The sequence below is a fragment of the Hippocampus bargibanti genome, linkage group LG16 (genome assembly GCF_051943395.1).
Source record: "Hippocampus bargibanti isolate YZ-2025 linkage group LG16, ASM5194339v1, whole genome shotgun sequence".
In the NCBI taxonomy this organism is placed as follows: Eukaryota; Metazoa; Chordata; class Actinopteri; order Syngnathiformes; family Syngnathidae; genus Hippocampus; species Hippocampus bargibanti.
In genome coordinates, this window is record NC_142749.1 from 7255857 (window position 1) to 7275336 (window position 19480).

At 41.3% G+C, this 19480-nt stretch overlaps 1 protein-coding gene across 1 annotated transcript in view; it reads left to right on the forward strand.

The window, feature by feature from the left end:
* The window catches only part of slc8a4a (solute carrier family 8 member 4a), a 28379-nt gene extending 9628 nt beyond the window's left edge, over positions 1 to 18751 (forward strand). Inside the window, exons 5-9 of the mRNA XM_089017306.1 lie at positions 6805 to 6911; positions 7180 to 7298; positions 12176 to 12275; positions 14762 to 15034; positions 17347 to 18751. Of these exons, the coding sequence (XP_088873432.1) occupies positions 6805 to 6911; positions 7180 to 7298; positions 12176 to 12275; positions 14762 to 15034; positions 17347 to 17726 (979 nt within the window). The 3' untranslated portion in view covers positions 17727 to 18751. The remainder of the gene's footprint in view (positions 1 to 6804; positions 6912 to 7179; positions 7299 to 12175; positions 12276 to 14761; positions 15035 to 17346) is intronic.
* The last annotated feature ends 729 nt before the right edge of the window (positions 18752 to 19480 follow it).

The window sequence follows — 19480 nt, forward strand, 5'->3', positions numbered from 1 at the left end:
TTGTTGGAACGGAACCCGGTCGTAACTCGGATGTTACCTGTATTTGATCAGGCTCTTGTATAGAGTGTGCAGGTGTACCTAATAAGGTGGCCAAGGAGTGAGCAATATTGGTCCTTTTCCTCCTTGCTACACTGGCTGCACACATTCATCCTTCACACACAGCTGGATGCTCTCACCCATCCGAGTTTCTCTATAAACCTACCGATGCTTCCCGGATGCCAGGATAAGACCTTGCGTGTTTGTAATTCTGTGTGTCTATCCAAGTGTCACTGTGTTAAAACAAGACAAGCTTGTCATCTTTTTTTGTTCCCCCAAAGCCAGTTTGAACTCATTGAAAATCTAGTGGAATGAGAAATGAACATCACGCTTCTGCAGCGTAGCAAATATAGTTCATTTTGTACAGGCAAGCCTCTGAGCGAAAATAAACAAGCTGGCAAGAGAAGTGTTCTCCATGCATTGTTTATGGATTATTTGAAGCCCTTCACAGAACTTGTGATGCTTATGTATGGCTTTCTTTTGTGACTTTTTTTTCCTCAGTATGTGTGCCGCGACACACCAGTTGGCGCTAAAGTGGATAACAGGGACAGTTACATAAGCTAAAATAAAAGCTCAGTGAATGGAGGGGGAACACTTCTGGAATGGTAAAATCAATGGCCAAGCGTTCTTAACTCCTCACTCTTGTTACCAATTGATAACATTGTGAACTAACTGACTATGAGGTAATACTCACTTAACAATAACTTAACAAGAACATCAAAGTGATTGTTCAAACATCTTCCCCATAAAAATTGGTGCCCTGCTTTTTGACAATTGGAAAACATTCAAACATTGATTTGTACAAGGTGAGTCAAAAAAAGGTCCAGGACTCGTGTCACAAAAGATATATTTGCAAATATAACTTAGCAAAGTTATACAGCGCACTTTCCAGACATTCTCAGATACACCTCCATGGGCTGGAGGGATACCAAATATTTCATTAAGTATAACATGCAGTGGTGGACCGTCAAGGCCTTCAAAGCCTTCTCTGCTGACATAAAAATATCTGAATTACGGACTGATGTAGTTGTATTTTGTTCATGAATTCTTATTAAATAATTCCAAATTGTCTTTCAATTTCCTTTCATTACTTTTCTCGTGTTTCCCTGCTTCCAGACTGTGTTTTCATATTTAAGCATTTAAGCAATCACATTTGAGTCATCATTTGTTACCAGGGTCAGAAATCTACCTGGATGCCTTCACAATCAGTGCTGCTAACCCTGTCGCATCAAATGTGTTGATCAAACTGTTGCTCTAACCAATCAGATTTTGAGTTGGCAACCAGAAAGGGGTGCCGATGCCTTCTTGAAGGCGCTGGTCAACGTCACCGTTTTCGTAAACTATTATTAGCTAGTCACTAGCCAATCATACTTTGCCAAAACTGCTCTGATCACAAGCGGCTAGTGACAAGAGCATACTGACCAAAGCTAGCACATTGTATCGGTAGCGAGCTGCATAAGCAAATATGTTGTGTTGATTTAATAGCTGTTTTGTCAACCCACAATGGCTGAAGGATGAGAAGACATTGATTTGGTTGCAGATAGACTGTTAAAGCCATTTTCAAGACGGACTTTTCAAGAAAATGGATGGACATCATTAAGAAAGGTTGTCAGTTATTTCCTGGCTAATAGCACCCTCTAGTGGACTTGTAGTAAATATCACCCTTTTTCAGTCTAGATTTATTCAGACGTACTGAAGGCCTAGCGATGAAATCCACGGCCCGCCTCTGATAACATACATGTGTGGTTGTAAAACGTTAAAGTAGCTTTACTCTGGTAGGAAAAATAAACAGTAACATTAAACTTAAATTCTTCAGATTTTGTTGTAAAAGCGCACACAGTATATTGTGCAGAACCTCAGTGTCTTCCATCTTTGTCTGGATGTACAGCAAATGATTGATTTCCGAGCTAAATCCCAAATGTGTCAAGATCCGAACATTGACTGGGGCGTTAGGAAACGTATTTCTTCATGGTGCTTCTGTGCCGCTTTAGTGCTCATTTCCGGCATTGATGCACTTACTTGATCCCTTTGAGATATTCAGTGTGTTCAACAAACGGAAATCGTCTTCATTCACTGTCACTTCAAATCAAGTAGTGCATTAAAAACAAAAAACAAATGTAAAGTATGCAGAGAAAACCTTTCACATGACCAAATTTACAGAGCCCCACATTGTGTACTTGTACTTGTTCCTCAACTGTCTTTGTTCCAAGAGCCAAGCAAATCACATCCACTTATCAGAAGTAGTCAGTAAGTAGGGACCTTACAGTCTTGATGCTTTATGACAAGCGCCTCTGTCATGAGAGGTTGGCCGTGACCGCCGGACAAACGGGACAGGAAGATGAGCAAAAGTGAGTGGCGTCATCCATAAAGCTCATGTCAGCTCTCCATGACACCCTGAATGCTCTACTTGAATGGATGGCCAATTTTAGTATTCAAGGAATCCTTCCCATATTTGACTTGTCCCTTCTGGTTTGCATGCGTGGATTAAAGGCACATATGCTGACTGGTCACAATGTGAAGCGCAGCCTTGTCAGATCCAACAGACACTGTCGGGGATGTTTTTAATTTTACGGACTAATTAGAACTGCGGGGATAGTTTTAATTTTATCCCGCTGAAATAAAATCATTAACATATGGTACAGACCTTTTAGTATGATGCTGTGCAACCTCCATAAATGCAAACGACGGCCACAGTGATACACTTGGAGCTTTATTACTTTTGGATGGCAGAATTAATGTTGCCACCATCCATCCATCCATCCATTTTCCGTACCGCTTATTCCTCATTAGGGTCGCGGGGGGTGCTGGAGCCTATCTCAGCTGTCTTCGGGCACGAGGCGGGGGACACCCTGCATTGGTTGCCAGCCAATTGCAGGGCACACAAAGACGAACAACAGTCACTCTCACACTCACACCTAGGGACAATTTGGAGTCACTCATGTTTTTGGAGTGTGGGAGGAAACCGGAGGACCCGGAGAAAACCCACACAGGGAGGCCGGACCGGGACGCGAACCGGCGACCTCTGCACTGTGAAGCCGTTGTGCTAACCACTCAACTACTGGGCCGCCCGTTGCCACCATTGTACAAAATTAAATGGCCGGAGATTTATGTTCACATGTGCGATCAATGTCCCGTATGGACAACAATGCTGAGTGTCTGGCAATCATAGATGATCTGTAAAGTCGAATGCATTATTGTAACCCAGTACGAATGCCGGTGTAGTGTACTGTCACATTTGCAATTTGGTCAGCTAAGTGGAAGAAATGATGTGACAGTGGCCATTTTTAAGTGCATTGTTTATTTTGGGACTTGTTTAATAATTTTTGTGCACGTTTGGTCTTTAATTTCAGTTCTTCAGCATTTTCATCTGTCATAGAAAGATTATCTCATTCGCTGAATTTAGTCGGGACTTGAAAAGTATAACATGGAGGGTCATTCCTGAATTTATTCAGGTTTTTTTTTTTCTTGTGGGGGTGCTGATAAAGCACTGGTCAGACCTCTGGCAATATTTTTTTCCTTTCCACGAGGGGGCAGCATTTCCATTTTTTCTATGTTAGCACTTTATTCCAGCTTCAGATGTTTTTGAAGCCCTGTATAAAACAATATGTATATATTGTATTTTGTCCACCCGCCCCCATTTTAAGCTCATTTAACTCCAGACCCATATAACTTGGGAATTAACTCCTTTGTTTCTGAGGAAAGCAGAGAGTCTTAGGTTTTTAACGCTGTGTTGAATGTTTATGTAGTCCGAAAACTCAATATGCGCTGGGTCCTGACTTTTGAGTTAAAATGACACGAGTGGACACATTTTTGCACGTCTGGCAGTGAATGATTTTTTATATTTTTTTACTATGTTCTCTAATTGCTTCTTGGTTGACAGCTGTACTCACTGCTGAGTGAACATTTGGATTTCTTTGCAGTCTTTGCGTACTCATTGATTGGAAATATAAACCTAAATGAAGCTCCAGCCATTCAAGACGTTCATCTCCCGCGTGGAGACTCTTTGAAATGGAAATGATAATCATCAGTTACTTCCTGTTCATCTTATTACACGAATCAGTAAACATCATCCATCGAGGTGGGATGACAGATGCTGCTGAAATGGATTCCATAGCTGCGGTAACAGTCTCCTACTAACATCTTCACATCGCACCTCTGAGTAAATTCACTTTGTCCATCAACATAATCCACCCGAGTTCTTACTGTTGCCTCCAGGCTCTTTTCTTCCCACAAGCATGACTTTGGCCCTGACGTGTCATTGTTGTTTAAAATAAATCTGCTTTTCTTCTGTGAGCAAAAAAAAAAAAGGGGGGGGGGGGGGGCGCTTCCTGCATGCTGCCGCATCCTGGGCGCGCTGTGTATGCGTAGACGGAAATAGACAACCACCCACATATTATTAGGGAGGTGAAAAAAAGAAGAGGAAGAGACGGAGTGTGCAAAAGAAGGAAGCGACTTGAGAAATATATTGTCTGTCCGTCTTAGTCGAACATTGCAGCTTCACAAATGTAATTTCAAGCAGCTATGTACCAGGAGGCAATTTTCCACAGCGAGCAAAACAATGAGCATCATTCGTCTGTTGTCGTGTGTTATTTTTGTTATTTTCACTTAAATTCGAGTGAAATGCGGCAGATCCTATAAATATGGTTGAGTACAACAGATTTATCAAATTCCAACTCAAAAAAGATAAGAATTTTCAATTTCAATTGACATAGTAATGTTGTGGTTGGAGTCACGACAAGTGTACAAAGCAACACACACAAAGTGCATCCACAGTACGTTGTGTGGTTGTGCATCATGTGGAACAGATAAAGTTGTTTATCAGCATTTTTGGCCACGACATTCATCAAGGAGGACACTATGCTGAGCGGTTGCACCTTTTCGGCAGCACGAATATGCCAGCACTGTTTTTGATTTGGGAGGAATGTCAGTGCCAGTTGACTGTCAACACTGGACAGCTCTGGGGCGATTGTGCTTTTTTGCGCCTGTAATGGGCAGCATTTTCACAGCCCCGCTTTGTTGAGCGGAAAGTTCGGTGCTGTTGCACAGTCTGCAGCTATATGGATGCATGGCTTGAGTTGAAATGAGAAGAACGGAGCGTCAGTGCAGAGCGCTGATGCATATGTGGAACTGTCACAGCTTGGAATTGAAGATTATTTACATGGTACAGGAGATTTGAGACAATCTCTTTTTGGCAATGAATGCTACAGCTTCATGTTTGCTTTCAACACTTAGCTTATAGTAGACGTGCACAATGCACCATGACATCTTTGATCCACTGGTGAAAAGGACGCTTTGATCCTCTTTCATCTAGTATCGCCTAATACAAATGACTGTCTGTGTCTGTTGTGTTGTGTCACATTATTTGTTATTTTGTTTGTGACTACAAGATGGCGCCGTGAGAGTGGCTGCCTTTACAGCAGCTCCTGTATTTTGTTTTTACTGCTGTGAAATGTAAATTTCTCAACTGTGTGACAAATTAAGGCTCATCTACAATCATTGTCATTTGAGACAATCTCTTTGTCAATGGATGCAACAGCTGCGTGTTTGTCTTGTAGTCGAGGTGCACGTTCCACCATGATGTCCCTGATCCACGCTTTGATCCTCTCTTCTTTCATCTAGAACTGCTTCATGTAACAAAGAGGGTACAGAAAGTGCTTCAGAAGGAATGACTCTCTGTGTCTTTGTGCTGTCATATTATTTGTTATTTAGTTTTTGTTGTTGTTTTGACTTCAAGACGGCGCTGCGTGAGTGGCTGCCTTTCCAGCAGCTCATGTATTTTGATTTTCTACTTTCATTCCTTTAATCACTTTGCTGCTGTGAAATGTAAATTTCTCCACTGTGAGACAAATAAAGGCATATCCAATCCAATCTAATTTCAGTTAGGAATGTAGGAACAATCAGTGGGGCCACAGGGAGTGGTCCTCTGCTCCCCCCAACCTGAGAGTAGAGACCTATCATAGCTGTGTCCGGCGCCGCCATGGCTGGACATTAGGGATGTATAAATAGGGCCGATACGACCAGTCAGACTTTAGTTCGCTGACGAAGCCTCTTGGATAGGAGGCGAAACGTCCGACACCTTCAAAAAGTACAGAGGACGGCTGAAGAAACCTTCTCATCGATGGACCATCCTGTACGACTGAGAGCTTACACAGACGAATCTAATTTCATCTAATGCAATGCACAATAACTGTCACCGTTCTTGACTTCTGATTTTAAAAGTAGTTTTTCAACCAAGGCAGATTGTATCTACAATCTGACCAGCGACAAATACGTTAATGAAGAAATAAATAAAATAAATGTACTTTGGCATACATGGACTGAATTAAATGTATGGAGTGGTTGAATGTTTGCATTAGTGTTATCGCAAATCTGCAAACAAATGGGTAAATGCATGCGCCATTTCAGGTGTTTTTTTTGTGTAAATGCAGGACACATTGATCCTTCACAGATTAGAATTAGTGGCTGTTTTCTCTCATTGGGAAAGATTTTTAGTGGCATTTTATTCAACTGCCGAGCTGCGATTTTCACATACTGTATAAAAGCTCTTCATGATTCATTGTGTGGGTTGTCTGCCCCTTGGCTATGTCGCTTTTGACTACAAATACTTGTATTTGGATTTTAAAGTCACACTTAGCATAAGGAGCATCCCATTTTCGGCAGCGAGCCAAAAAATGCATTTGTCTTTTCGTCAAATGGTTGCTGTTTCTGAAATAATTGGGACTCGGTCATTGATCCGTGTCTGTGGCCTTTTTGACCTTGTGCTTTCAGGAAACTGCTGAACGTGAAGATCATAGACGATGAGGAGTATGAGAAGAACAAGACTTTTACCATTATTTTGGAAGAGCCCATTCTGCTGGAAGTGGGACAGAGACACGGTCAGAACAAGCGCATGCCTCAGTGGGCAAATTCAACCCTGACATATTTTAAGTTTGGCATCAATCCTTTTCACACAGTGCCACGTGTGTGCATGTGATTTATACAGTCCAAGGTCATGGTTTCAAAATGTATCCATCCATAACTAACATGAACAGCTTTTGGCATGACTCAAATGACTCATCGTATAAGCGGAACCGGTGCTTCATAATGTGCGCATCATGTGCACGGTTACCCAGGTAATACCTGTCACTTGTCCAATCTGTGCAGGAGACACCAATGATAACAAGACTGCAATCGGGCCGGAGGACGTGGCAAAGATGGGCTGCCCGTGTCTGGGAGAACATACAAGCTTGGAGGTAGTCATTGAGGAGTCCTACGAGTTTAAGGTAATTCAGAAGCAGGATCAACCTTTCTACAGGCTACTCATGCGCTTGTGCTGAATCAAATCCACCACTTGTTTCTTTGCACTTTTTGTGGTCTGCATGATTTCATTTGGATGTTTGTTTGCTCATAGTGATAATAATGAAAATAATAGCAGAATTATTTGTACAGCAGTTTTCAAAATAAGTCTCGGCACGTTGTTTAATCCACAAAATAAAATTGTACATCTTTTGAGGGATGATGGATTTTCTTTGAAGGTATTTCATTCAGCATGCTAAAATGAAGCCAGCAAATTCTTATTGTTTTTACCTTGGACATTGTTGCCATTCCGGTAAAAAAAAAAAATCAAAGGCCATATTGCCGCATTTTGTGACCAATTTATTTTTTTTACCCACAAACCCAACTTGCACGTCATTTAGTGACGCACCATTTTGAAAACAACCATACATTTTAAAGAGTGCAACCGACAACTGAATTATTTAAATTCACTGGTTCGTTATAGAGATAAATTTGGTTACTGCTGAAGTTGTAATTAGTTCCTTTGTATTTCTATAATTGTAACCAATTAATTTTTCGGGAGTCGTATTGTGTGTCAGGGGCAATGCACACATTAGAGATCCCGGTCTCTCTCTCTGCCTGTCTCTCTCATGTAGTTGCAATTAGTTCCTTTGTATTTCTACAATTGTAACAAATTAATTTTTTGGGAGTCGTATTGTGTGTCCAGTGCAATGCACACATTAGAGATCTCTAATGTTAAGCAGATTCCTTACTTACAGACAGTGTATTGTCGGTGTTCAAATACCTGACATGTTTCGGCGACTACTTCCGCCGAAACATGCGAAGGCGGAAGTAGTCGCCGAAACATGTCAGGTATTTGAACACCGACAATACAGTCTGTAAGTAAGGAATCTGCTTAACATTAGTTATCAAGTAGACAGGATGAATTTAGTACAACCATTAGAGATCTCTTTCCCTCTCTCTCCCTCTCTGAAAATGGCGTCTCACTCTCCCGCTCCATGTCCCTGTCTCTCTCTCTTTCTCTCTCTCCCCCTCATACATACATATAGACATACATATAGACATCTACGTATATATATATATATATATATATATATATATATATATATATATATATATATATATATATATATATATATATATATATATATATACATACACACATATACATATATATATACATATATACACATATACACACAAAATATATATATATATATATATATATATATATATATATATATATACACACACACACACACACACACACACACATATATATACATATATATATATATATATATATATATATATATATTTGTAATTCGGCCACCCCTGCTGTTATCAACACACCCTGCAGTTGACTTGTGACCAATCCGGTGCACATGCCATTTCTCATCCAAAGTTAATTGCAACAGGCTCCAGCTCACCCACGACCCCATTCACAACAAGCGGCATTGAAAATGGATGGATATGCGGTTCCGCATCAATATCAAGGTGGCTGGAAGTGAAACAGACACAGCAGTGATGCCTGCTTTTGGCAGCGTCAGTAAAGTCACAAGATGGATCAATGCGCAGTCGTTGATTTGGTCATTAAACAAGCACCGACTCAACGACAGAAATCCACTTGTTTTCATATGACATGGTGATTACTCACTTAAAATATATTCGCAAGAGAGACTTTTTTTTTGGTTGTCATTCCGCATCCATTCCTTGAGCCCTTTTCCAGGCTGCACTTAGTATGCGAAAGAAAAGACTGGAGCATCGGATTTCCATGACTTCGATTGAATGATGCGATTACTATGCAAAGTTTTGAAGTCTGAGCTGGACTGTTAAACAATGAATTTAGCAATCACTTAAAAGAAATGCAAAAAATGTACATTTGAAATATTTTCTTGTATTACAATTTGATTAATTAGAATAGACAAGGGCGGCCTGGTAGCTGAGTGGTTAGCACGCCGGCTTCACAGTGCAGTGGTCGCCGGTTCGCGTCGCGCTCCGGCCTCCCTGTGTGGAGTTTGCATATTCTCCGCGGGCCCGCGTGTGGCATTTCTCTGGTCCTCCGGTTTCCTCCCACATTCCAAAAAACACGCATGGCGGGCAGATTGAACACTCCAAATTGTCTCTACGTGTGAGTGTGAGAGCGTCTGTTCTATGTCTTACTGTGCCCTGCGATTGCCTGGCAACCAATTCAGGGTCCCTGCTCTAATGTTGGGGTAGTACAGTTGTGGGCCACTACCTGAAGCCAATCTGATTACTTCTATTGTTGTATCCCTGGCTCTGGTTTCACTTCATTAGTCAATCTGATTACCTCGCCACGCTGATTACCTCTATTGTTCTATCCCTGGCTCTGTTTTACCTTAGTAGCATGACTAAGCCTACATGGTAACGACCTAAGAAGTGTTTTGTAAACACAGTCTAAATTAATCCTTAAGCCACCATGGCCTTTACAAAAATTGCCCCTTTTATCCCTCTTTCAAACCATCTATTTTCTTTAGTTGAGATTTTAACCTCACTATCAGAGCAGAGGTCTGCCACAGCCACCTCTGTCCATTAAGGATATAGGGGCCAGGGTTACCAGCTTAATTTTAGTTTGCCGACGAAGCTCTTCGGATGAGGACCGAAATGTCTGACACCTTCAAAGAAGTACAGATGGCGCCAGAAGAAACCTTTTCCTCAGTGGACCACTCCTGTATGACTGAGCGTACACAGAAGCAACAGTGGATGGCAAAAAGTGATCCTTGAGCGCTTGCTATATATGCTATTACATGATCGCATGACTGAAAAACCTTTGTTTGAAAGTGAGTTGGGGAGGGGGCGGAGTGAAATTTGGTTTGCGTAAAAGCCAACAATAGGTTAAAACCAAAAACCATCATTTTAAATTTAGCTCATGTCAAGATGCACTTCAGATGATGACAGTCCTTTCACTTTTTTTGCTGCATTATCCTTAGTGAGTATTTTCTTGTTGTTTTACTGTTCTCCCAAATTAGATATTGTTCAACCTCTTTCAGTCGCATTGTGACGCATTGCGGTCGGTCAAGCAAATGCCCACAGGGATTGGCAATAACAATTGACTTGTTTCTTTTAGACCAAGACTGCGTAAATGCTGACTAACTCCATCGCTCTCCCTCATTCTGAATATCACCAGTACACACTGACAGTGGTTCCCACTTACCGTTTCCGACCTTTGGGAAAAGTGGAGAAAATAAGGGGCAAATGATAACTTCACTCACAATCAAACTTACTAAAGTCCTCCGACTACCTTTATGTTTTAGGATGATGCTCTATGATGCATATTTTGATCCATAAAAGTGCATTTCACACCACAAAACTACTCAACTCCGTCCCATTCAAAAGTGGTGAACCATGAAATAAACATTCATCAAATTCCAACCTATTGTTTGATATAGTGTTGAGGTAAACTCAATGCTTAAGAGGTTCCGTCCACATGTTTAGATATTGTTTGATGAAAGGTGAGACAGCGCCACGCGTTGTTTGCATTATTGTTGTCATCTGACTTCCTATTTATGTTTGCACCATGTCTGTCGAGTCCAATTTGGTCAAGTTGTCATAGCAAACGATTAAAACACTTTAATTATGTAGTTAGTAAGTAAATAACAATTTGAACTTAGCAAAACATGCAGTCTTTTATATCCATTTACGATTCATTCGGCTTTAGTTTAGCGTACGATATGAAACCAAAATGTTCACGAATTATAATTTTGATTCTTTATTGTCACGGCACCGCGGTAGACTGCTTAGCACGTCGACTTCCCAGTGCACAGATGCCAGGTTGGATTCCGGCTCCAGCTTTCCCGTGTGGTGTTTTCATGTTCTCCCTGTGCCTGTGTGGGGTTTCTCTGGGTATTCAGTTTTCCTCCCACATTCCAAAAACTTGCTTGACAGGTCAATCGAACACTCCTAATTGCCCGAGCTGTGATTGTGAGTGTGAATGATTGTTTGGCCTGCGATGAGCTGGCATGCAGTTCAGGGTGTACCTACCTACTCCCCAAAAACAGCTGGCATAGGCTTCAGCAAACCGCAACTCTTGACGATAAACGGATTGGAAAATAGATGGATGTTTATTTCAATACAGATTCATTTATTACTTTTAAACTTTGAGGACCTTGATTGTGGAGAAACTAAATCGCAATTATCCATCCATCCATTTTCCGTACCGCTTATTCCTCACTAGGGTCGTGGGGGGTGCTGGAGCCTATTCCAGCTGTCTTCGGGCACGAGGCGGGGACACCCTGAATTGGTTGCCAGCCAAACGCAGGCCACACAAAGACAAACAACAGTCACTCTCACACTCACAGCTAGGGACAATTTGGAGTGTTCAATCTGCCTGCCATGTGAATGTGGGAGGAAACGGAGAAAACCCACGCGAGTCCGGGGAGAACATGCAAACTCCACACAGGGAGGCCGGAGCGGGACGTGAACCGGCGACCTCTGCACTGTGAAGCCGGCGTGTGAACCACTCGACTACCGGGCTGCCCTAAATCGCAATTAGATTATTATAACTTTTTTCTTACATCCTGCTCCCCGGATCCCCCCTTCTCCTTCCATCTAATATTCTCAGATTAGTTGTGCAATCAAACTGCAATACCCTGAACGGTGTGCCTTCTTTCTTCGTCGCAGAGTTCAATTTAATGGCATCACAATGATTATTCCAACTCCTTCATTCAAGTCACGTCATTGTTAACAATTTGAGGGATTTTTTTTGTGGAAATCAAATAAAAGCAGGACAAGAGGCTTTCCCCTAAAAGGACCCTTGGGGAGATGAGGCAGCTTTTGTCCCACCATAATGCAATCACGATGTGATTTTAGGCAACGTTTGACGAGTCTTTTTGTTTGTCTGCAGAGCACGGTGGACAAGCTGATTAAAAAGACCAACCTGGCTCTGGTGGTGGGGAGCAGCAGCTGGAGGGAACAATTTGTTAGCGCCGTCACTGTCAGTGCAGGTGAGTTTGTACATCCCAAAACTGTCTCACCACGTCATTCCTCTGTCACCCAAAACAGTGGAAGAGGTCGATACTGCCCCTGGGCTCAAATTAGTTTGCCAGCTGCTTCTCAACATCCTCAATTTTTGCCTGGTGTCCAGTACCCGCAATGTTTCACTTTGCCAAGAATCCACTTGAAAGAAATGATTTTCCCCACCAAGCGTGAAAGCACAAGGGTGAAGAAATATTGTTTTCATGTTTTTGCTTCTAGAAAATGTTCCTTGTCTTTTGTAAGGCGCTACACAAGGTAATTGCTGTTATCTGCATTATTCATGTTCGAGTGCACACTATTACTTGCTAAAAAAAGCTTCCATCTTACACTGTGGTCAAATAAATAAGAAAATATTACTCATTAATGTTCATTATCCACCTCAACACCCAATTCAACCCACTGTTGCTATTTTAGTACATTGGCAGGCAAACATTTAATGGAGCTCAGTGCTTATTTCTTCCACCATCCCAGACAGACAGTTAATTAAAAATGCATGTGGTCCATCATTAAATACTGAACTTGCCAGTTCTCCCCCGCCTGTACAATTAATGGCCATTAAGTATTTATGGGCATTTTTGTACCATGGTAAATATTTTTTTTCTTTTAAAATCCTACCTTTGCATTTTAAGACATATCAACAGTGCGACAAAATAAATGACTCGCACGCTCAATATGTCGTTTTACTTCATCTGGTCTTTTCATTCTTTCCTCCTCGAGTTCACCAGAGTTTGCATGCAGATTTTCTTAACAGAAAGAGCTTCTGCTTTTATACCAAGCTCCCACTAAAATACGTACAGGTACTTACCTATGTGCTTTCACTGTTGGGTTTGCATTTTGCAGTGACGGGCCATGCATCTCAACCCCAGGCCTTCAGTCGTGCTATGTGTAACGGAGTTGTGCGCTTAGATTATTAAATTATGAAGGAAGTGACGCAACGGCGCACAGTGTGGCACTATGTCCCGCCCATAGTTTCCAGAACAATCTCGAGGAGATTCAGGGTGAGTCGCAATTTTCTGTTGGTCTTGATTAACGCGCATTTTCATGACAATATCTTATTTTGTTTCCCCTTTTGTACTGTCTAGTGTTATCGAATTAGTTCCCTTATTCATTTCGAGTCCAGATTACTTTTTGTGTCATTATTTACTTCACGTTTTGTCGAGTGGAACTTTGGAGTACATGTGCTTTTCTATTGCGCAGTTAATCAAGACCAACAGAAAATTGCGACTCACCCTGAATCTCCTCGAGATTGTTCTGGAAACTATGGGCGGGACATAGTGCCACACTGTGCGCCGTTGCGTCACTTCCTTCATAATTTAATAATCTAAGCGCACAACTCCGTTACATATGTCTCAATCAATTCACAGCTGCCACTGTAAAAAAGTGGAGTGTGATTTACTACATGTTCTGTGCGGTACTAGAGGGTACAGTTAGCCAGGAAATAACTTGGATACGTTTTTACCATCGTGTGGATTCATGATATGGGGTCAGAAATCGTTCTTTCGCACCACAGAGAAGGTCAATGGCGAAGGATGGCGAAGCATCAATAATAACCTCATAAAATTGCAATATCTTTGTATTTTTGCTAGTCCGACTTTTTTTAATAATGTACAACTTTTGGCTTTAACAGTAAATCTGCAACCAAATCACTTTCTTGTTTTCCTTCAGTCATTGTGAATTGACAAAACCACTATTAAATCGACACACTATATTTGCTCCCGATAGAGTGTGCTAGCTCTGGCCAGTATGCATTTATCACCAGCGGCTAGTGATACTATGATTGGCTATAACTAGCCAATCATAGTTTGCGAAAACTGTGATGTTTCCAGTACCTGCAAGCAGGCCTTGTGTTGCCAATTCAAAATCTGATTGGTTGAAGCAACAGTCTCTTCGACATTTATTTTTATGCTCCAGGGCCTGCAGAACTTACTGTGAAGGCGTCCAGGTAGATTTCTGACCCTGTTTACAAATGATGGCTGAAATGTGATTGGTTCAATGCTTAAATACGGAAACACACATCTGGAAGTAGTGCAATATGGGAGAAGTATTGAAAGGAAGCTGAAAGACAATTTTAAATTTTTTAATAAGAATTCATGGACAAAATATCACTAACATCAGTCTATGATTCAGATATGTTCAGGCCAGCAGAGAAGACTTTGCAGGCCTTGACGGACCGCCACTGATATTTTGCAATGTTAAACAACCATGTGCTGATTCAAAGATTTGGGTTACCTCTACGATATTAGGATACATCGGTACGGATCAGAACACTGTAGGTGTTTGGTTCCTCAAATGCACTCACAGATGAACCAAAGTCTTCGTCTAATCAACTCACAGGACAATAGCTGACTAAATGTGGCACCTCCCCTTCATATAGGTGGCTCCTAAAATTTGAAATAGTGCAGGTATGGTGTATGTTTTTCAGTCTTAATTCAAGTCTCTTCAACCTTTCTCCTAGGTGATGACGATGAGGAAGAAAGCGGAGAAGAGCGCCTGCCCTCCTGCTTTGATTATATCATGCATTTCCTAACAGTTTTCTGGAAAGTGCTCTTCGCTTTCGTTCCTCCCACCGAGTACTGGAACGGCTGGGCCTGCTTCTTTGTATCTATCTCGTTAATTGGCATCCTGACAGCTGTGACCGGGGATCTGGCCTCTCATTTCGGGTGCACCGTCGGCCTGAAAGACTCGGTCACTGCCGTGGTGTTCGTGGCCCTGGGCACGTCTGTCCCAGGTGGGTGTCTCCTGTCGTTACGTCTGACGTTTGTTTCCGATGTAGGAGCAGCTGTTTGGGATGAACTGAGTGACCTTTGACTCTGTCTATGTCTTAACATGCTCTTCATGAGTCATTGCGTCCCAAACATTGTCGAGAACTTTGCTTTCAACGTGAACTCAATTTGGCTTGGGTGTTACAGGGTAGGTTGCAAAGATGCAAGGCAGGCTGAGTGAACACTCCAAATTGTCCTTTGTGTCAGCTTCGGATGGTTGTTTGTCTCTGTGACCCTTACGATTGGCTGACAACCAGTTCAGGGTGTCCCTCGCCTTCTGCCGGATAGCACTTTCTAGAAAAAGTAATACGACAGCTGGCATAAGCTTCAGCAACCCCCATGAGCCTTGTGAAGTCAAAGTTGATCAGAAAATGGACGGATGGTTGTTCTTGGATAAATGAAGGAAAGTAAGGTTGTAAATTATATCAAACTACTCCCCCCTTCTCCGATATTTGTTGTCTGCTTGGGAGAGTCATTTTTAATCACTCAGGAAGACGACAACGTTTTGTGACTCTACATAAAAAAATCAGCAAGCCTGATTAATAGTGCAGTAACTATCCTAGCAATTAAGGGCTGCTGCTCTACTATTTCAGAGTATCATAAACTGTGACAATCACTAGATATAGCATCCCTGTGGCGTCGAGCGGCACAATAGCCCCCATCAATCGTGCTTTAATTATTCCTTAAAAAGAAAAATCTGCACATTTATCGTGGGGCCAAATGCAGTAACAGCATTACTTTTGGTGTTACCTTGCGGAATTTGGTGCCAAGGAACTTTGTCAAAGTAAGTTGAGAAGCTCGATTTGACATTAAAGTTTTGTAGCGATTTGACTTTTTAATTTAATTGATTTCATGACCACATTAAAAGCTCTCGTCGAGGTTGGCCCATTCAAATGTCTTAGCCGTCGAGTTCATTCTGATATGTGCGCTATGGCCACCAGGGGACATTATAATACAGACAGACACGCACAAGTGATTTAGGCTTAACTGCAATGATGACAATATTTCTGAACGCTTGATTTCTCTTCAAGTGGCACAAGAAAAAAATGTTTGTTTGCTTTTAATTGCACGGTAGAGTAAATGCTAAGCGCTCCGGGTTTACATGCAGTTCCTTTGACAACAATCAGTGGAAAATTTTCATTTATGTGCTTTTTCCCCTCCGTGTGGGAGCGAGGTTTATGAAACTTGGCAACAGAAAGAAGCGCCATCAGCCTTCCTGTTGGAGTGCCCTTCAGATTATATAACTGTCCGTTGTTTTAGAGCTGTCCAACATTTGTTTCAGAATTAAATTGATGTTGTTGCCTTTGACATTTCAATACAACACAACAAACACAATACAATAAAGTGATTGTGCGAGAAGGCGGGTTAGTTTTTGTTGTGTATCTTGAGAAAGGGCCAAAAAGGAGGTTAGTCTTGCAAAACCATATGTTTTACGACGGTAGCTTGTTAACTCATTTACTGCCAAATATGTACCCCAAAAAAATTATGCTGTGACTGTAAAGTGACCTTGACAATTTTGAAAGGCGCTTAGAAATCAAATGTATTATTAGGATTAAAAAATGTGGCCACTACCGTGCCAGGTTTTTTGTCACTGTCACTTGAATTCCAGGACCCACATAATAATAATAATACATTTCATTTATAAGTGCCTTACAAAACATTCAAGGCAGCGCAAGAAACCTTAGACTGTTCTGTCATCTGAAAAAAAAACGAGTTAATTCCTAAATTCTATGGGTCTGAATTTAGATGAGTTTGAAATGAGGGCGGCTGTCCAAAATACAATGCAATACACATTAGTTGATATAGCGATTTAACAACAACTGAAGCTGGAACAAAGCTCTAAGATGGAAAAAGGGACATGCTGCCCCCTTGTAGAAAGGAAAAACATTGCAGAGGCCATTGTCAGCGCTTTATCGGCACACAAGCAAGAAAAACCAAAACCCGAATAAATTCGGGAATGGCGCTCAACGTCATATTTTCAATTCTCGAATAAATTTGTGAATGGCAGTGAATGAGTTTTTAAAAAAAGTACATGTTTGTGCAATTTTCGAAGCAATTAAGAAGTCCTCCCGCCCTCCAAAAAAATGGGTCCCTTTGATTTTTGGCTTGCCATAACTCAAAAGCAGTGAGCGTCTAAAGTACACAACTGCGAGCATTTGTCCCTGAAATGTGCAAAAGCTAGAGTACCATCCATCCAGCCATTTTCTTTCCTACTCAGCGTCTGACAAATGGCAATTGCATTTTACAAATTATCTCCTGCCCTATCTTTCCGCTCCAGACACATTTGCGAGTAAAGTGGCCGCAATCCAGGACCAATACGCCGATGCGTCCATCGGGAACGTCACGGGCAGCAATGCGGTCAATGTGTTCCTGGGCATCGGGGTGGCGTGGACCATCGCCTCCGTTTACTGGAAGACCAGAGGCAAACGTTTCAAGGTTCAGCCGGGCTCCCTGGCCTTCTCAGTCACCCTCTTCACCATCATGGCACTGGTGTGCGTGGCGGTGCTGCTCTACCGCCGCCGTCCGAGCATATCAGGCGGCGAGCTTGGAGGCCCACGGACAGCCAAGCTCCTCACCTTCTTCCTCTTCCTCTCCTTGTGGTTCATCTATATCCTGTTGGCCTCGCTGGAGGCCTACTGCCACGTGCCCGGCTTCTGAGATAGCGAGGATTGCCTAAACGTGGCCTCTCTATGTTTTTACAGAATGTTGTTGTATTTTTTTTTTCACAGAAGTCAACTAAATACATTTTCTCTTCCTGTTAATCCATGTTGATCTCAGATAACCTTTTGCTCCCTATCTTTGTTTCTGTTCAGTTCTCTTGACCTTTTACATTTTTATGATAGGACTTTCTAGAAAATGTATGAGAGAAAAAAAATCTAATCTAGCGCATTGGATAACGACTGACTTAAATCAGAAGATATCACGGAAGGAAATGGAACTGTAAAAATGTGTGCATTGGTATTTATTACATGAGTTTGACATTAAATATTGACCGTTTGTCATGTAAGAGGTGAACATTGCGTGTGCGGATTTGGTGAAAGTTTTTTTTTTCCTGCACGCATCGGACAGTTTCTTGGAAATCTATTTTAATGTGCAATATGTGATATTTGAACAACGGTGTGTTGATGTGCTCCTGTAACGTGGAATCTCAGCAGTAATATCTCAACGCTCTTCATCGGTGTCATGTTAGGTATAGTCCAAGTTAAAAATACATTTTCTTGAAAAAAAATAAAGAATGGATAACAAAAAGGTCCCCAAAAGGGCAGAGTGCCTGCTTTAAATTGTGTTTACAATTTGAGCGTGTTTACCTTTGTGTGTATGTGTGTACATATTGGCGAGAAGCATTTTGCTCTAGCGTTCCACAAAATGTTTGGTGACGTGTCTTGATTTCTTATTGATTATACTGACACTGTGACCGTTCACGATAAAATCGCCCTAGAAAAAGCACAGTAAAAAAGCAGTCCACGTTTGCATTGAATATAAGCACAATCACTGAACTGGTCTTGTTGTTTTGAGATTGACAGTATCATGTCAAGAGATTATCTGTATTTATTTATTTATTTATTTATTTATATTCATTGAGTAAAGCCATATTTACAGAATAATTCCAGTCAGTGTCAAACTTGAACCTATTGTTATGCATGTTTAATGTAAAGTTTAAAAAATGGAAATAAATGTTTGTAATTTAAGGTATGTATCATGCCTCATTGTCTTCATTTGCAGATTCATAAGGATGCATTAAAAACCCTCTATCATTTTCTAAAGTCTTTATCTTTTTTGTGATTGTCAACTTAAACCCCCAAATGTCAGCTCTCGGTCACTGCACCCCTTAAACATTTAGCAGGATCCAAGTTCAAATTTAACACCAGATTATATTTCACAGTGATTAACTTCAAAAAGAGCACACAAGGAGCTTCAAAGTTACATTCAGTGAAATGTCTTGCATTTCTTCTGTTTTGGTAGAATCTCAGGGTGCGGTTCAATCTTTGGCATTTGATTGCTCCTGAAGAAGTGGGCCCCGATACACTGTGATTAGAAGAGATGATGTAATTTCCCTCATGACATCATTGTCCAACAACTGCGTACTGTATGTCACGTGTACAAGAAAGTGGATGTCACACGCTGTGTACAGTCAAGCAGATCATTGATAAGTAACTGAGATGCGAGAAATAAATTATAAAAATTAATGTGATTTGACTAGATTGATGGAAAAAAGTAGGTATTTTTAAGTGATCAAAATTAATGTTGGTGCAATATCATTAATATTGAAGTAATATAAAGTAGAACCATTTCAGTTGTTAAGTAGTATCCTAATCAATCGCGCAATCACTTCTGTGGGGCCCATTTGTGGGTTTAAGCAGCGTGTACATTATGAACAGTTGTTAAGTATAGTAATTTGATCCCCTCTTGGT